Genomic DNA, 14795 nt, shown 5'->3' with positions numbered 1-14795 from the left:
ATCAGAGCTGATCTGGAGATGTGTGTGGTATGTAAGATCAGAGATTCCTCCAGGGATACACTTGATCCCAGCTGCCTTTACGTGTCTCATGCCTCTTCCTTACTCTTGATCAGAGCCTCGGTTTCTTTCATCATCCAAGTTTCCTTATGGCCCTGTCCCACGGTATGAGTTCATTCCAAGAGCTCTCCTGAGTTTAAAAAAATCAAACTCGTGGTAAGCACATAGAATGTACGTAGCGGGCACGTCGGAGCTCGGGGACGTCTCTTAGCGACTCGTAACGCTAACGGCAGGTACTTGGGAAGACTCGCTAACGGCAGGTAAGCACGGGAAGACTCGTGAAGATTTTTCAACATGATGAAAAATATCTACGAGAGCCCCGAGTACCCAGAGTGGCCATTACCGTAAATCTCCGAGTTCGAATCAGGGCAAACTCGGGAGAACTCTTGGAATGAACTCGTACGGTGGGACAGGGGTTTTAGCCCACCTGCCTTGCCCTGCACTCTTAACAGAAACATGCATGGCCTGGACAATAGGGTGATTTCACTAAAGGTCACTGGAGCATAGATCCGCACCCACGTGACCAAAATTCTCAAGTGGAGGACACTCAAGGGTTCGGTACATGTTAGTGGATGGGAAAAAACGCATTTTCCCACCCGTTAAAAACATAGAAAACGGCGAGGTTGTGAGCTGCAATTTACTGTGCCAGTCGGGGTGACCGTGAGGCACAGCTACCTAGATTTACAGGGGGAAAAAAAGATAGCAAGTAAGGTAAATTCAAGAGGGAACTGACGGTGCCAAACCAACGGAAATGAACAGCCGACATTTGCCGTGGATATTTAAAGGTCCAAAATATCGGGAATTATCGCGTTTGCTCACTGAATTTATCAAAAGTAAGGCATTATTAACTTACTTTTGATAAATTCAGCGAGCAAACGCGATAATTCCCGATATTTTGGACCTTTAAATATCCACAGCAAATGTCGGCTGTTCATTTCCGCCGGTTTGGCACCTTCAGTTCCCTCTTGAATTTACCTTACTTGCTATCTTTTTTTCCCCCTGTAAATCTAGGTCGCTGTGCCTCACGGTCACCCCGACTGGCACAGTAAATTGCAGCTCACAACCTCGCCGTTTTCTATGTTTTTAACGGGTGGGAAAATGCGTTTTTTCCCATCCACTAACATGTACCGAACCCTCGAGTGTCCTCCACTTGAGAATTTTGGTCACGTGGGTGCGGATCTACGCTCCAGTGACCTTTAGTGAAATCACCCTATTGTCAGCACTCCAAGTTACTCCAACATTTTGTGTCTTTCCTTGAGGAAACAGCATCTGAAAGTTCATTGTGGAGGAAGGAACTGCAAATGCTGGTTTGTACCGAGATAGACACAGTGCTGGAGCAACTCAGCGGGTCACGCAGCATCTCAGGAGAAAAATAATGGAGAAGGGTCCCGACCCGAAACCTCACCCATCCTTTTTCTCCAGAGATGCTGCCTGGCCCGCTGAGTAACTCCAGCACGTTGTGTTTGTCTATCTACTATCTACAGTTCCTTTGTTTCGACTATTTAACTCGCGTTTACTGTTCTAACCCGAAGTAAATGTAATTGTGTCAAACTGGGAAAAGTATCAAGCAGAAAAATCGCGTGAAACGCAATTAAAGGTTTGTAAAATCATGTTAAGATTGGCACAATGATGGAAACCCCTATGGATGAGTCATGTTGAGTGCGAGCGGGCAGACCGGGGGCGAGCGGGCAGACCGGGGGCGGACTCACCTCGCCCGGGCAGGCGGGCAGGCGGGCGGCTTCGCCACGACAGACCCTATGACAGCTCCGGCTTCCAGCCTGGGAAAGGGGAGGCGCAGCGGCTGACGCGTAGGAACGAAACTTGCGAAATCTCCGTTCGTGTCAGCGGCGGACGGGGGCTCCGGGCTGCAGTCTCGCCCTTTCCCGCAGAGACAAACGCTCCGGCAGCGCAAGGTAAGTGAACGTTTAGGGGGCGATATTGTAATTGTTGTCCGGTGTTTCTGAGGAACCGAGGGAATCCGCATCGTGCTTTTTGCAAAGTGGCTGTGAATGGGAGGCGCGTTGTGTTAGCAAAATAGACAGCGGGTTGTTTTGGCGTTTTCCAGCGGGTGGTGAAAGAGTTGAGCGAAGGTCCCTGGTGGGATCCCCGGGATCTGGCCAGAGGGTGCACGCGCGCCTGCCTCCCCACACACTTTGCATTGAAACTAAAGATGCACAAAGTGCTGGGGAACTCAGCGGGTCAGTCAGCAACTCTGGAGAACACGGATAGGTAACGTTTCTGGTCGGGACCCTTCTTACACACCTTTTACACTTTGCATTGATCTCCTTGCGCTCTGCCCAAAGGTGATGCACGGTGGTCACGGTGGCGCAGCGGTAGAGTTGCTGCCTTATAGCTTGCAGCGCCGGAGACCCGGGTTCGATCCCGATTACGGAGTTTGTACGATCTCCCCGTGACTTTAGTGGGGTTTCTCCTCCCACATTCCAAAGACCTACAGGTTTGTAGGTTAATTGGCTTGATAAATGTAAAAATTGTCCAGTATAAAATTGTCCAACTTCCAGTGAGTATAGGACTCTAACCACAACGTACACTGCCACCCAAGAAGTTGCACGTTCATTTTGACCCGCAGGCAGGGATTTCCTATGATCAAAGAGGCTGTTACATTTTTTTATTTTATTAAGGAGGCTTAATTATTGAGAACATTCTTGAAACAGTTTGTAAAAGCACGTTATGATTGGCAATATCCCAATGGAGGAGTCATGTTGAGTGAGCGCGGACTCACCTCGCCCGGCAGAGAGACGGGCAGCTTCGCCAGACCTTGTGGGAGCTCTAGCGGGCATCGGCTCCCAGCCTGGGAAAGAGGAGGTGCTCTATTTCTCTAATCATTTGCTATCCAAGTACATGTCCAAATAACGTTTTAAACGTTGTTTAAAAGTCAAATTGTATCAACTATTCAACTGTGGGGGGAGAAAACATCTTATCTCTCGCATTCAAGTTTCTCCCCCCTTACCTTAAGCCTGTGAGCTCTAGTTTTAGGCACCCCCTACTCTTGAAAGCTATTGCTGACTATCTTATTTCTGACTCTTATACTTTTGTAAACCTTTACGAGGTAATCCCTAACCTCTTAGATTCCAGTGAGAATAAACCCAGCCCGTGCAGTATCCCCTTTATAATTATAGTCCTCCATTCCAGCCAACAGTATAGGGTGATTTCACTAAAGGTCACTGGAGCGTAGATCCGCACCCACGTGACCAAAATTCTCAAGTGGAGGACACTCGAGGGTTCGGTACATGTTAGTGGATGGGAAAAAACGCATTTTCCCACCCGTTAAAAACATAGAAAACGGCGAGGTTGTGAGCTGCAATTTACTGTGCCAGTCGGGGTGACCGTGAGGCACAGCTACCTAGATTTACAGGAAAAAAAAAAGATAGCAAGTAAGGTAAATTCAAGAGGGAACTGAAGGTGCCAATCCGGCGGAAATGAACAGCCGACATTTGCCGTGGATATTTAAAGGTCCAAAATATCGGGAATTATCGCGTTTGCTCGCTGAATTTCATCAAAAGTAAGGCATTATTAACTTACTTTTGATAAATTCAGCGAGCAAACGCGATAATTCCCGATATTTTGGACCTTTAAATATCCACGGCAAATGTCGGCTGTTCATTTCCGCCGGATTGGCACCTTCAGTTCCCTCTTGAATTTACCTTACTTGCTATCTTTTTTTTTTCCTGTAAATCTAGGTAGCTGTGCCTCACGGTCACCCCGACTGGCACAGTAAATTGCAGCTCACAACCTCGCCGTTTTCTATGTTTTTAACGGGTGGGAAAATGCGTTTTTTCCCATCCACTAACATGTACCGAACCCTCGAGTGTCCTCCACTTGAGAATTTTGGTCACGTGGGTGCGGATCTACGCTCCAGTGACCTTTAGTGAAATCACCCTATAACAATGTTAAACCAGTTGGGTTGGGTATGTACACTGAAGTCACAGTTGTTTTGTCTGTTGACTTTAAGGGAACGTAAAAGTTGTGTTAATATATGATAGGCACTTGACTTTCTGTTCCGGTCAGTCCCAGAATGCTGAAAATATGTAGTAGGTATCTTCTCAGTTTGCTGTGATCTATTGTGTTGAACTTTTCTTTGATTTGGCAAAACATTTACTATATAAAAAGCTACAATTCTGTCACCATTGTATAAATAGGCCACTAACTGAGCAAAGATTATAAAGTGGAATCCAGGTTAGTTGTGTTAGTTGAGTGACTATCAATTAACTTCTATTCTATTCACATTGGTGGCAATGTAACTACAAATTAAAATGAGTTCAAATGCTCTGTTGGATCCAATATTTAAATGTGATTGTGCCTTTGCAAAATTTCCAAGAAATTTTGTTGACTTTGGAATAGAATATATGCACAGAAGTAGGCCATTTCACCTATCAAGCCTCTACTGCCATTCTTTGTACATGGCTGATCTCTGATCTAATGTTATCTGGGTCCCTCTTTTCCTTGTTTACATTGATACTGAGGGTTAGCAAGAAATTGTCAGTTCCAGATTTAAATTTTGCAATTGACCAGAGTGCAAAATTTGGAAGTTCCGCAGTCTTCCTGCATGCATAGAAGATTTGCTCTGTTGTTTTAGACTTCTTTTCTCGACTCTCCAAACAGCAAAAATGGGTTCTCCGCATCAACTCTATTCTCCTTCATCTGAAAAACATTGATCAGATAATCTCTTAAACATATATTCCAGGGAATATAGTACTAGTTTATTTAAAACGTACTCTGTTATGTCATCCTTGAAATCCAGGCATCACTCTGACAACTATACACTCCTTCCAAAGCCTCTGTTTCCTTCTTAATAATTACACAATTTCTGGATGGTATATACTCTATACATGTGAGAGTGCTTTTGCTCTTTAATAAATCCTATTCAGTTATCTTCTATGGTATATATTATGTGGTTGTTGTATAATATTTAACAAAAACATGAACATGAACAAAAACATCAAGGATGTTTATTTGAATCTGTAAACATGGAAATTCTGTTTCTGTGGAGGAAATGAGATCCAGATTTGAAAAGCTTTTTCCCACAGATATATTGTATTATACCAGATGGTGAGTATGTCAACAATGAAGCCAATTAATTTTGTTACTGTTTAATTTTATTTTATTTAAGTCTTGTTTCCTTACGATGCATCAGAGAAAGGGAAGCAAGATATTACTTATTAGTAGCTGTGTTTATGAAATCCTGCTGACACCAATTAAAACATTGCACAATACCAATCTTAAGCTAAAATTTTGAATATTTTGTTTCCAAAGAAAACGTGGAAAATACTGGTGAATTTACATTTAAAACTTCTAAGAAAATAGACAATATGTGCAGGAGTAGGCCATTCGGCCATTCGAGCCAGCACCGCCATTCAATGTGATCATGGCTGATCATCCCCAATCAGTATCCCGTTCCTGCATTCTCCCCATATCCCCTGACTCAACTATTTTTAAGAGCCCGATCTAGCTATGTGATGCTTCACTGTAAATAAATATGGTCTTGCTGATACTTGCAAGAATGTTTCCTTCCTGACATTCCTCGAGCATTGTGTTGTTTGCTGAGTCAATGTAATATATTGCCTTTGAAACAAGTTATAGGAACTGTAAACATATTGGGGGAGCTGTAGTTAGCATGGGGAAGCTCGATTAACAGGCTGCTCCTGTTTTTAACTGCATTGCTGACCTCCTCCAGAACGAATTACAGAATCATGCCTTGATGATCAGCCAAATACGAACCAAATGGGTTGTATTCTTAGTCTGCAGTTCACAGGGAGAAGGACATGCAGTGGGCAGGCACAAAACACTCAAGAGAACAGGTTGCAATCTAAATTGCTACACAAACAGGACGCTGTTTTTTAGATTTGGACCAGGATTTAGTTTTTGATAATTCATTGAAATTCTAGTCAACTTAGAGATAAAAGTCGTGAAGAGCCTCTCCAATGGATTTGTAGTCTTGTGCTCCATATTACTATGTCAGAAACAAATAATCTACCCAATTTAGGTAAACAGTAATCCCGGAGCCCCTATAATAATCAAGTAAATTGCAGGAGAGTTTGGTTCATTATTTATCATTTACACATTTCAAGTATGTGTATTCTTGTGTTAAGATAGATTCATTTGATATGAAACTTCAGAGGAGATGGAGTGGAGCAGTAAAGTGTGATTGAGTGAAGGATGAGTATGATCTCATTGTATATTTCAGCCGTGAGATTCTGTATGGCCTGCTGGTCATTTACAGTTAACCTCAGGAGATAAAGGAATGGTGGCTGAAGAGAGGAACAGAACTTGAAATAATTGGTGTTATTTTGTTAGGGTATTTGTTGATTTAAATTGCACTAATGTGCTGCGACTTTGACTGTAAGAGACTGCATTTCCCATGTGGGACTGGACTTAAAACAATCTTGTTGTCGGGCATTTATACTAGGAATTTCAATTCAGAATGCACATATATTTCCCATCATATAACTTGATTCAATACATGTAAGTACAGTTCCAGTTTATTCCTCATGTGGCTTTTCCTGGCTCATGACACTCAGAAGACTGCCTTGTAATGTCTTGCGACTGTCTTGCAGCAGTTGAGCTGTTGCATTAAGGGCCTGTCCCACTCAGGCAATTTTCTTTGGTGACTGCCGGCGACAGGCATAGTTGTAGCAGGTCGCCGAAAAAACATCTACTGGACCCTCCCCACCCCCGACAACAATGTCTACGACAACCTACCACCTAGTTGACGTCAAGCTATGACAACCAGCGACTCAATTCTTCGCGACGTAGGACGTCCACCTATGACCACGCCTATGACAACTTACGACGACACATACGACAACCTACGACCACACAGGCGACAACCGAAGTCAACCTACGTCCACCCGTGACAAGCAACGACCATGTCGGCAACAGCTGAATTCACGTCGTGTTGGCCGCCGAAACAATGTGATCACCCAGTTTACTTCCAGTAGCAACTGCGCCTTCCTTCTTCACGGAGCCATTTTGCGATGTTCACCGTTGCTAACAAAAAAAATGTGAATGTCTGCGCACTATATACGCATGATCACATGGATCTACACACTTTCTTTTTCAAAAGTCTCCAAGTGACTCCTCTTGATGCCAGTGCCTGTCGCCGGTTGAAGCAGGTTGACGTAGGTAGTCGCCAATGGAATTCATCGACGTCATCACCCAGCGACAACCTGCATCACCTGGCGACAACCTGCATTATCCTGGCGACAACCTACAACAGCACCTATGACAGGAGAAGACAAGCCACGTCAAGCCCACAGTCCTCCAGCGGCGACAAGAAAAAATTACGGCCCTTTAGGTGACTTGAGGAGACAACACACCCATACAGGCATCACCCCGCGACCATGTGGCGACACCCTAGTTGCCTGTAGTCGCCCTTTAGTACGTGCTATCTGCATGTGGTTTGCATATTCTTCCTGTGGCCACATGGATTCCCCTTGAGTTCCTCTCTCATGCTAAAGATGTGATGTTTGGTAGATTAATTGACTATTGCAGCAAAGTGCCAGGAGAACATATGCCGATTTAATGGGTATGCGAGATAGAGTAGGATTCGGGAATATAAATGGATGATTGAGTTGACGCTGACTTAAACAACTCTATGAGCTGAATGCCCTCCCAACATGTATTGAAAATAAAGGAAAGGAAAATGTACTAAAAATTGAACGTTCAATCCCATCATTTTTCATTTACGAATATTATGCAAAATGTTTCCAGAGTGAAAGTACATTCAGAAAGAGTCAGTGGTTAAGATCAGCATCAGTAGATATGTAGTTTTTTTTAAATTCAGAAGATATCTGATGATAAATAGCTATCCCACAGATAGTGCTGATGCATTCAGTTAAAGGTTGTTCTTAACAAATGTTGTGGTGATCTATTGTGTGATTCGCTGACATTGATTTGGGCCCACTAGTAATTTTTGGATGTGATGAAAATATATCATGCTTTTTTCAAATTTGTTGAAAGGTGTTATAATTTATATCCTTCAATTTTTGTAAATGCTGCACTGGAAAATAGAAGACGTTACATCTATATTTCAATTACTTAGTTTTACAAGAAATAAACCGGCTCAATTATAACACTTGCACCTTGGCAAGAAGATAATATGTTCAAGTGCTACACCTATTTTGTACATTTAATTTAATTGAGTTTTGTATCTTGATGCCCTCAATATGTCTTTCATAGGACACCACCGGAGAGACCTTGCAGAGATGCTCTATGCTGCTAACCACATAAAGAAAGGCCATAGTTTGGTCATGCACTTTGACTATGTTGCTCTCTGATTAAGGCTGACATTTGGCAAGAGAGGAAATTTAGTACAGGCAGAAACGGAAGTCCTTGTTTGTTTTGGTTCCAAAATCTTGAGACTGTAAACATTTAGTCCACTATTTTATTACTAAGTGTGAGTCAGTATTTATTTTAGACAAACATTCAGCCAACTAATAGATAATAAACATAGACATCAAGTTATGGTGAGAAGTTCTAGGCTACTTTATGTTTGTTGAGAAGGGTGTCCTGAGTGACCACATCTGCAGAGATGGCATCATTTCAGATCTTGCTGATGCAAACTCACGGAGTTGGAAACAGTATGAATTGTGAATGTTGGGTCTAAACCTTTGCCATATCTTGTGGAAATCGGAACTCTGTAGGTGTGAGTGATGGGGTGTTACAGTGGGTGCACATTTCAGATCTTGCTGATATAGACTTATTGCGTTGAAAACACAATTACTCGTAAGGTTTGTGATCTTTGGGTCTACAAGATACAAGATACAAGATACATTTAATTGTCATTTGGACCCCTTGAGGTCCAAACGAAATGCCGTTTCTGCAGCCATACATTAAAAACAAATAGACCCAAGACACAACAACACAACATAATTTACATAAACATCCATCACATTGCTGTGATGGAAGGCCAAATAAACTTATCTCTCCACTGCACTCTCCCCCCCCCCCCTCCCCCAAAGTCAAAGCCCCCGGCTGGCGATGGCGATTGTCCCGCGGCCATTAAAGCCACGCCGGGTGGTGCGAGGTCGCACAACGGGTCTTGGTGTTAGAGCCCCCGGCGTGCGCTCGCAGAGTCCCGCGGCCATTCCAAGCCGCGCGGGGCGGTGATGTCAGGCCTCGCTCCAGGAGCTCTTCAACCCCGCAACTCGGGCGGGAGAAGTCGCCGTTGCGAGAGCCCTGAAAAGCGGTCTCCCTCCAGGGACCCGCGGGCTCCCGGTGCCGCCGTCCACAGACCCGCAGTTGAAGCCTCCGCCTCTCCGGTTGGGCCGCAGCAGCAGGAGCAGCAGCGCTCCCCCACCGCTCCACCCGCTCCGGACTCGGCCAGCCCCCCGCGACGACGACGGTGAGTCGTCGGCATCAGAGTCCCCGGTCTCTTCCTGTTGGAGGCCGCTCCTCGTTGCAGCCCCAACGATAACGGAAACCCGACGAGAAAAGGTCGGATCTCCCGTGCAGGGAGAGATTTAAAAAGTCCCCCCCCCCCCCCCCCCCCCCCCTCCCCCCCCCCCCACACACACACCCCAACAAAAAATAAACAAAACTACATAAAAAACATAGACAGAAATAATAATAAACGCGGACAGACTGCAGAGGCCGCTGCTGACGAGAGTCGCACCGCCCACCGGAGTCGCGTCTAACATCTTGCCGTATCTTGTGGAAATCAGAAGAATGTAAGTGTGTGATCAATGGTGCATATCCATGCATGCACAATGTTTTTGGCTTGTAGGATATACAGACAATCCAAATAATTATGTGAAATTTGATTTATTTTAGCCATTTATAACCATTCTTAGTCATGCTTTTGATGACGCAAATGATGGAATTTATAGTGTTTTTTTTTTCAGTTCACGTTGCGATCGAGAATTTTTGAGCGGTCCCTGCATTTCAGGGCATCATTATGTTTGGGACACACCAATGAAAGTAGCCATGTTTAGTATTTTAGTATTTAGTATTTTGTTGCATATTCTTTGCATGCAATGACTGTTTGAAGTCTGCTATTTATGGACATCACCAGTTGCTGGGTGTCTTCTCTGGTGATGCTCTGCCATACCTGTATTTAGCTTATGCTTGTTTTGGGGCCAAGTATCCTTCAGTTTTCTCTTCAGCAGAAAAAGGCATGCTCAATTGGGTTCAGATCGGGTGATTAACTTGGCCACTCAAGAAATTACATTTCTTTAGCTGTGAAAAACTCCTTTGTTGCTTTAGCAGTTGTTTGGGATCATTGTCTTGCTGTAGAATGAACCGCCGGCCAATGAGTTTTGAGGCATTTGTTTGAACTTGAGCAGATAGGATGCATCTATACATTAACTGGAACACGTAAGCGGGAGCACATAACGCCTATTCTGGCCTCCCTCCACTGGCTGCCTGTGTACTTTAGAGTTCATTTTAAGATTATTTTATTTGTTTCTAAATCTTTAAATGGTCTCGCCCCGCCTTACCTCTCTGAGCTGCTTCATCCCTACGCTCCTGCTCGGTGCCTCAGGTCAGCTGATCAGCTGCTCCTGGAGATACCGAGGTCTAAGTGGAAGCTCAGAGGGGATAGAGCCTTCTCTGTTGCTGCTCCGACATTATGGAACACTCTACCTTTGCACATTAGACAGGCCCCTTCACTGTCCATTTTCAAAACTAGTCTTAAAACCCTTTTCTATTCCTTGGCTTTCGACCCTGCATGAGACTTTGCTCGTGTTTTAGGGTTTCTATTGTTTTTTAATTGTTTTTACTGTCTTTTAATGTTTTTATTGTTTTGTTTTATGTTTATGATTAGTCATGTACAGCACTTCGTTGCAACAGTGGTTGTTTTTAAAGTGCTCTATAAATAAAGTTCAGTCAGTCACTTCAGAATTCATTATGCTACTAACATCAGCAGTTGTATCATCAATGAAGATAAGTGAGCCAGTACCATCAGCAGCCATACATGCCCAGGTCATAACACCCCCACCACCGTGTTTCACAGATGAGGTGGTATGCTTTGAATCTTGGGCAGTTCCTTCTCTCCTCCATACTTTGCTCTTGCCATCACTCTGATATAAGTTAATCTTCGTCTCATCTGTCCACAAGACTTTTTTTCCAGAACTATGGTTGCTCTTTTAAGTACTTCTTGGCAAGCTGTATCCTGGCCATCCTATTTTTGCGGCTAACCAGTGGTTTGCATCTTGCAGTGTAACCTCTGTATTTCTGTTCATGGAGTCTTCTGCAGACAGTGGTCATTGACAAATCCAAACCTGACTCCTGAAGAGTGTTTCTGATCTGTCGGACAAGTGTTTGGGGATTTTTCGTTATTATAGAGAGATTTCTTCTGTCATCAGCTGTGGAGGTCTTCCTTGGCCTGCCAGTCCCTTTGTGATTAGTAAGCTCACCAGTGCTCTCTTTCTTCTTAATGATGTTCCAAACAGTTGATTTTGGTAAGCATAAGGTTTGGCTGATGTCTCTAACAGTTCTATTCTTGTTTCTCAGTCTCATAATGGCTTATTTGACTTTCATTGGCACAACTTTAGTCCTCATGTTGATAAACAGCAATAACATTTTCCAAAGGTGATGGAAAGACTGGAGGAAAGACTAGTCAAGTCAAGTCACATTTATTTATATAGCACATTTAAAAAACAACTCTCGTTGGCCAAAGTGCTTTACATTTGTTATAAGAATAGCACAACAAAACAGACTACATACATATATACATGTAGCCCTCACTCAGACGTCAGGAAAGGCTTGGGAGTATAGATAAATCTTTAGTCTTGACTTAAAAGAGTCCAGGTGCTGAGGACTCTCTTATACCTGCATTAAGGTGGCATTTAAACACACCTGAGCAATTTCAAATACTTGTGAAGCCATGTGTCCCAAATATTATTGTGCCCTAAAATGGGGGGACTATGTATTAACACTGCTGTAATTTCTATATGGTGAAACCAAAATGTATAAAAATGGCCTTTATTAGAATCTGACAATGTGCACTTTAACTACACATGATTGTTTTCTATTACAAATCTCAAATTGTGGAGTATAGGCAAATAAATAAATTAAGAGTCCTTGTGCCAAACAATATGGAGGGCACTGTATGCTTGGTGAATCACTAATTCAATAATTCACATTATCCTCTACGATCATTTTTGTTCAGCAAAAGTACTGTACAATCTGTGATGGAGGTAGGTGAATGGTTACAGATCAGCCATGGGTGGCAAAACAGGCTCAAAAGGCCAACTGACCTAAATTGGTTGCCAATGAAATGCGGGAACAGATTTAGGTCAGTTGGCCTTTCCAGTAACTGTAAAACGGAATGGAAATAATGAAGTATGCAAAAGTAATTTACTTTTGTGGTCTGGCTGTGTTACCACAGAATTTGGTTTTACCAAGCTCAATAAATTTGCTTTACTCTCATTTGTACTTTGTTCATTTTTTCAATCTTGGCATCTCCATTGAAAATAAAATTCAGACTAATACTGCTCTCTAGACTTAAATGCCTTGCTAATCAATGGTGAAAATATGGATATCTCAATATCAATATCTGTTTAAATTTAAATGAATTTGCCAACAGCGGTACTATGATAAAGAACACACAAAAACACAATAAAAATTTAACACAAACATCCACCACAGCGTTCATCACTTTGGTGGAAGGCACAAAATTTGGCCAGTCCTCCTCCATTTTCCCCCATGGTTGGGATCTCAACTCTCCGCAGCCGCCGCTGCAGGCGTGCAGATGAGTAGACAAGGTAAGTCCAGAATCAGTGCTTCCCCACCGGAGACCGCGGCTTCAGGTTGGTGCAGGCCGACGGTCGAAGATCTAAAGCCCCTGCCGCACCACAGCCAGAAGCACAGCAGACTGCAGGGCCAGCGGCCAGAGCTCTTCTCCCGGGTCCCCAATGAGGGACCCCAGGCTGCGGACGCTGCGCTAGCTGGAGCTCTGCAGACCGGCTTCAGGCTGCCGCGGGCCAGTGAACGGGGCGCTCCCCTCTGGCGACCCCCGGCGAGGGCTCGCCCGCTCCGCGACGAGAGTCCCCGCTGCGCCCGCTGCTGAAGCCCCGGGCACGTCTCCAGGAAAGGCTGCACCGATCCTTGATGTTAGGCCATAGGGGAGGCGACATGGAAAAAGTTGCCTCTCCGTAAAGGAGGCGACCGAAGACCCCCCCCCCCACCCCCCCCCCCCCCCCCCCCCCCCCCCCCCCCCCCCCCCCCCCCCCCCCCCCCCCCCCCCCCCAACACCCACACAGACACACAGGGAGACATCAAAAACACACATTAGGCCACACTAAAAAAATAAAAAAAGTAGAAAAAACTAACACGCTGCTGGCAGGGCTGCCGGCTCGCAGCGCTCCCCGCTGACCAGATCTTCAAATCTTATCAGGGATTATATCATTTTCAGTCCTTTAAGATTCAGTATGAGGATTGCTTCAGTATATCTTTTTTTTTAAGTACCAGTCCAACTTCCTGCAACTGTCTGGTCATAGCTGTAATAATAATTGACTTGATATTTTCAAATGTCATTAAAATCAAAAGTATTGTACTTGATGCTATGGTTTTAATTAGAAACTGAACAGTGTCCAAACTCATTACTCTGACAGAGAGGACGACAGTATTTCATGATGAAAGGAACTGCAGATGCTGGTATATACTGAAGATAGACACAAAGTGCTGGAGTAACTCAGCGGGTCAGGCAGCATCGCTGGAGAAAAAGGATGAGTGATATTTAAGTTTGGGACCCTTCCAAATATTAGTTTTACTGAGAACCGGTCCATAAGAACGATCAGTGAAATTGAATGATGCATAATTAGACCACGAGAGGAATAGATTGGGTAAGTGCACAGTCTTTTTACCCAGAGTAGGGGATCAAGAACCAGAGGATATAGGTTTAAGGGGAGGGGGTAAAGATTTAATAGGAACCTGAGGGGCAACTTGTTTACACAAAGGGTGGTAGCTGTATCGAATGAGCTGCTGGAGGAGGTTCCATATAATGTTTTGATAGTCTTATGGATTTAAGTATTAGCTATGGTGGGGCACACAATGTTAGCAACAGCGTCGATGATCATGATCATTTAGCTCCTGTCTCTCACCACAGCCTTTTCCTTCCCAGCGGTCAGCCTGAAGGTTATATCTGCATGGAGTTTCCTGAGAGACAGGAAGCTGCAGATGCTGGAATCTTGAATAAAACTAAGTGTTGGATGAACTCAGCAGGTCAGGCAGCATCTATAGAGAGAATGTTCAGATGGTGTTTCAGGTCAGGTCTTGACCTGAATCGTTGTCTGTCCATTCTCTCCAGCGATGCTACCTGATGGATTGAGTTCCTCTTGCACTTTGCATTTGTCTGCGTTTCCTGAGATGATGTGGCTGAAATATGAAGAAGATAAATGAATGATGGCAACATTAAAAAAGTATAATAGAGGGATCGGCCGAGTAGATGGGAGGAGGGTGTTATCATTAGCTAAAGTATGATGGATTTTGGACAACATTTCAAGATAAGGGATAGGCATTTCAGCACTGAAACAAAGAGAAACGTTGTTACTCAAAGGATGCTGAATTTTTGGAAATCTCCACCACACAGAACTGTGGAGGCAAAGGCATGAAGTGGGTTCACAACAGATCAATATATCTCTGATTGATCAATCCAATCAAATAAATCAGATTTTTGAGGAAAACTCCAAATACTGGAGTAACTTCAGGCAGCATTCTTGGAGAGTAACTGGGTTCAGGCATGGAGGGAATGAACAAGCACCATTTTGGGTCAGGGTATA

General features: G+C 44.0%; 1 protein-coding gene across 1 annotated transcript in view; it reads left to right on the top strand.

Annotated features, from left to right (window-relative positions):
- Positions 1-1273: 1273 nt before the first annotated feature.
- The window catches only part of LOC129698191 (interleukin-1 receptor type 1-like), a 57314-nt gene continuing 43792 nt past the window's right edge, over positions 1274-14795 (top strand). The window contains exon 1 of the mRNA XM_055637145.1: positions 1274-1970. Coding sequence (XP_055493120.1) covers positions 1703-1970 — 268 coding nt within the window. The 5' untranslated portion in view covers positions 1274-1702. The remainder of the gene's footprint in view (positions 1971-14795) is intronic.

The sequence above is a fragment of the Leucoraja erinacea genome, chromosome 6, assembly GCF_028641065.1.
Source record: "Leucoraja erinacea ecotype New England chromosome 6, Leri_hhj_1, whole genome shotgun sequence".
Lineage (NCBI taxonomy): Eukaryota > Metazoa > Chordata > Chondrichthyes > Rajiformes > Rajidae > Leucoraja > Leucoraja erinaceus.
This window is presented reverse-complemented; position numbering and strand designations above follow the sequence as displayed.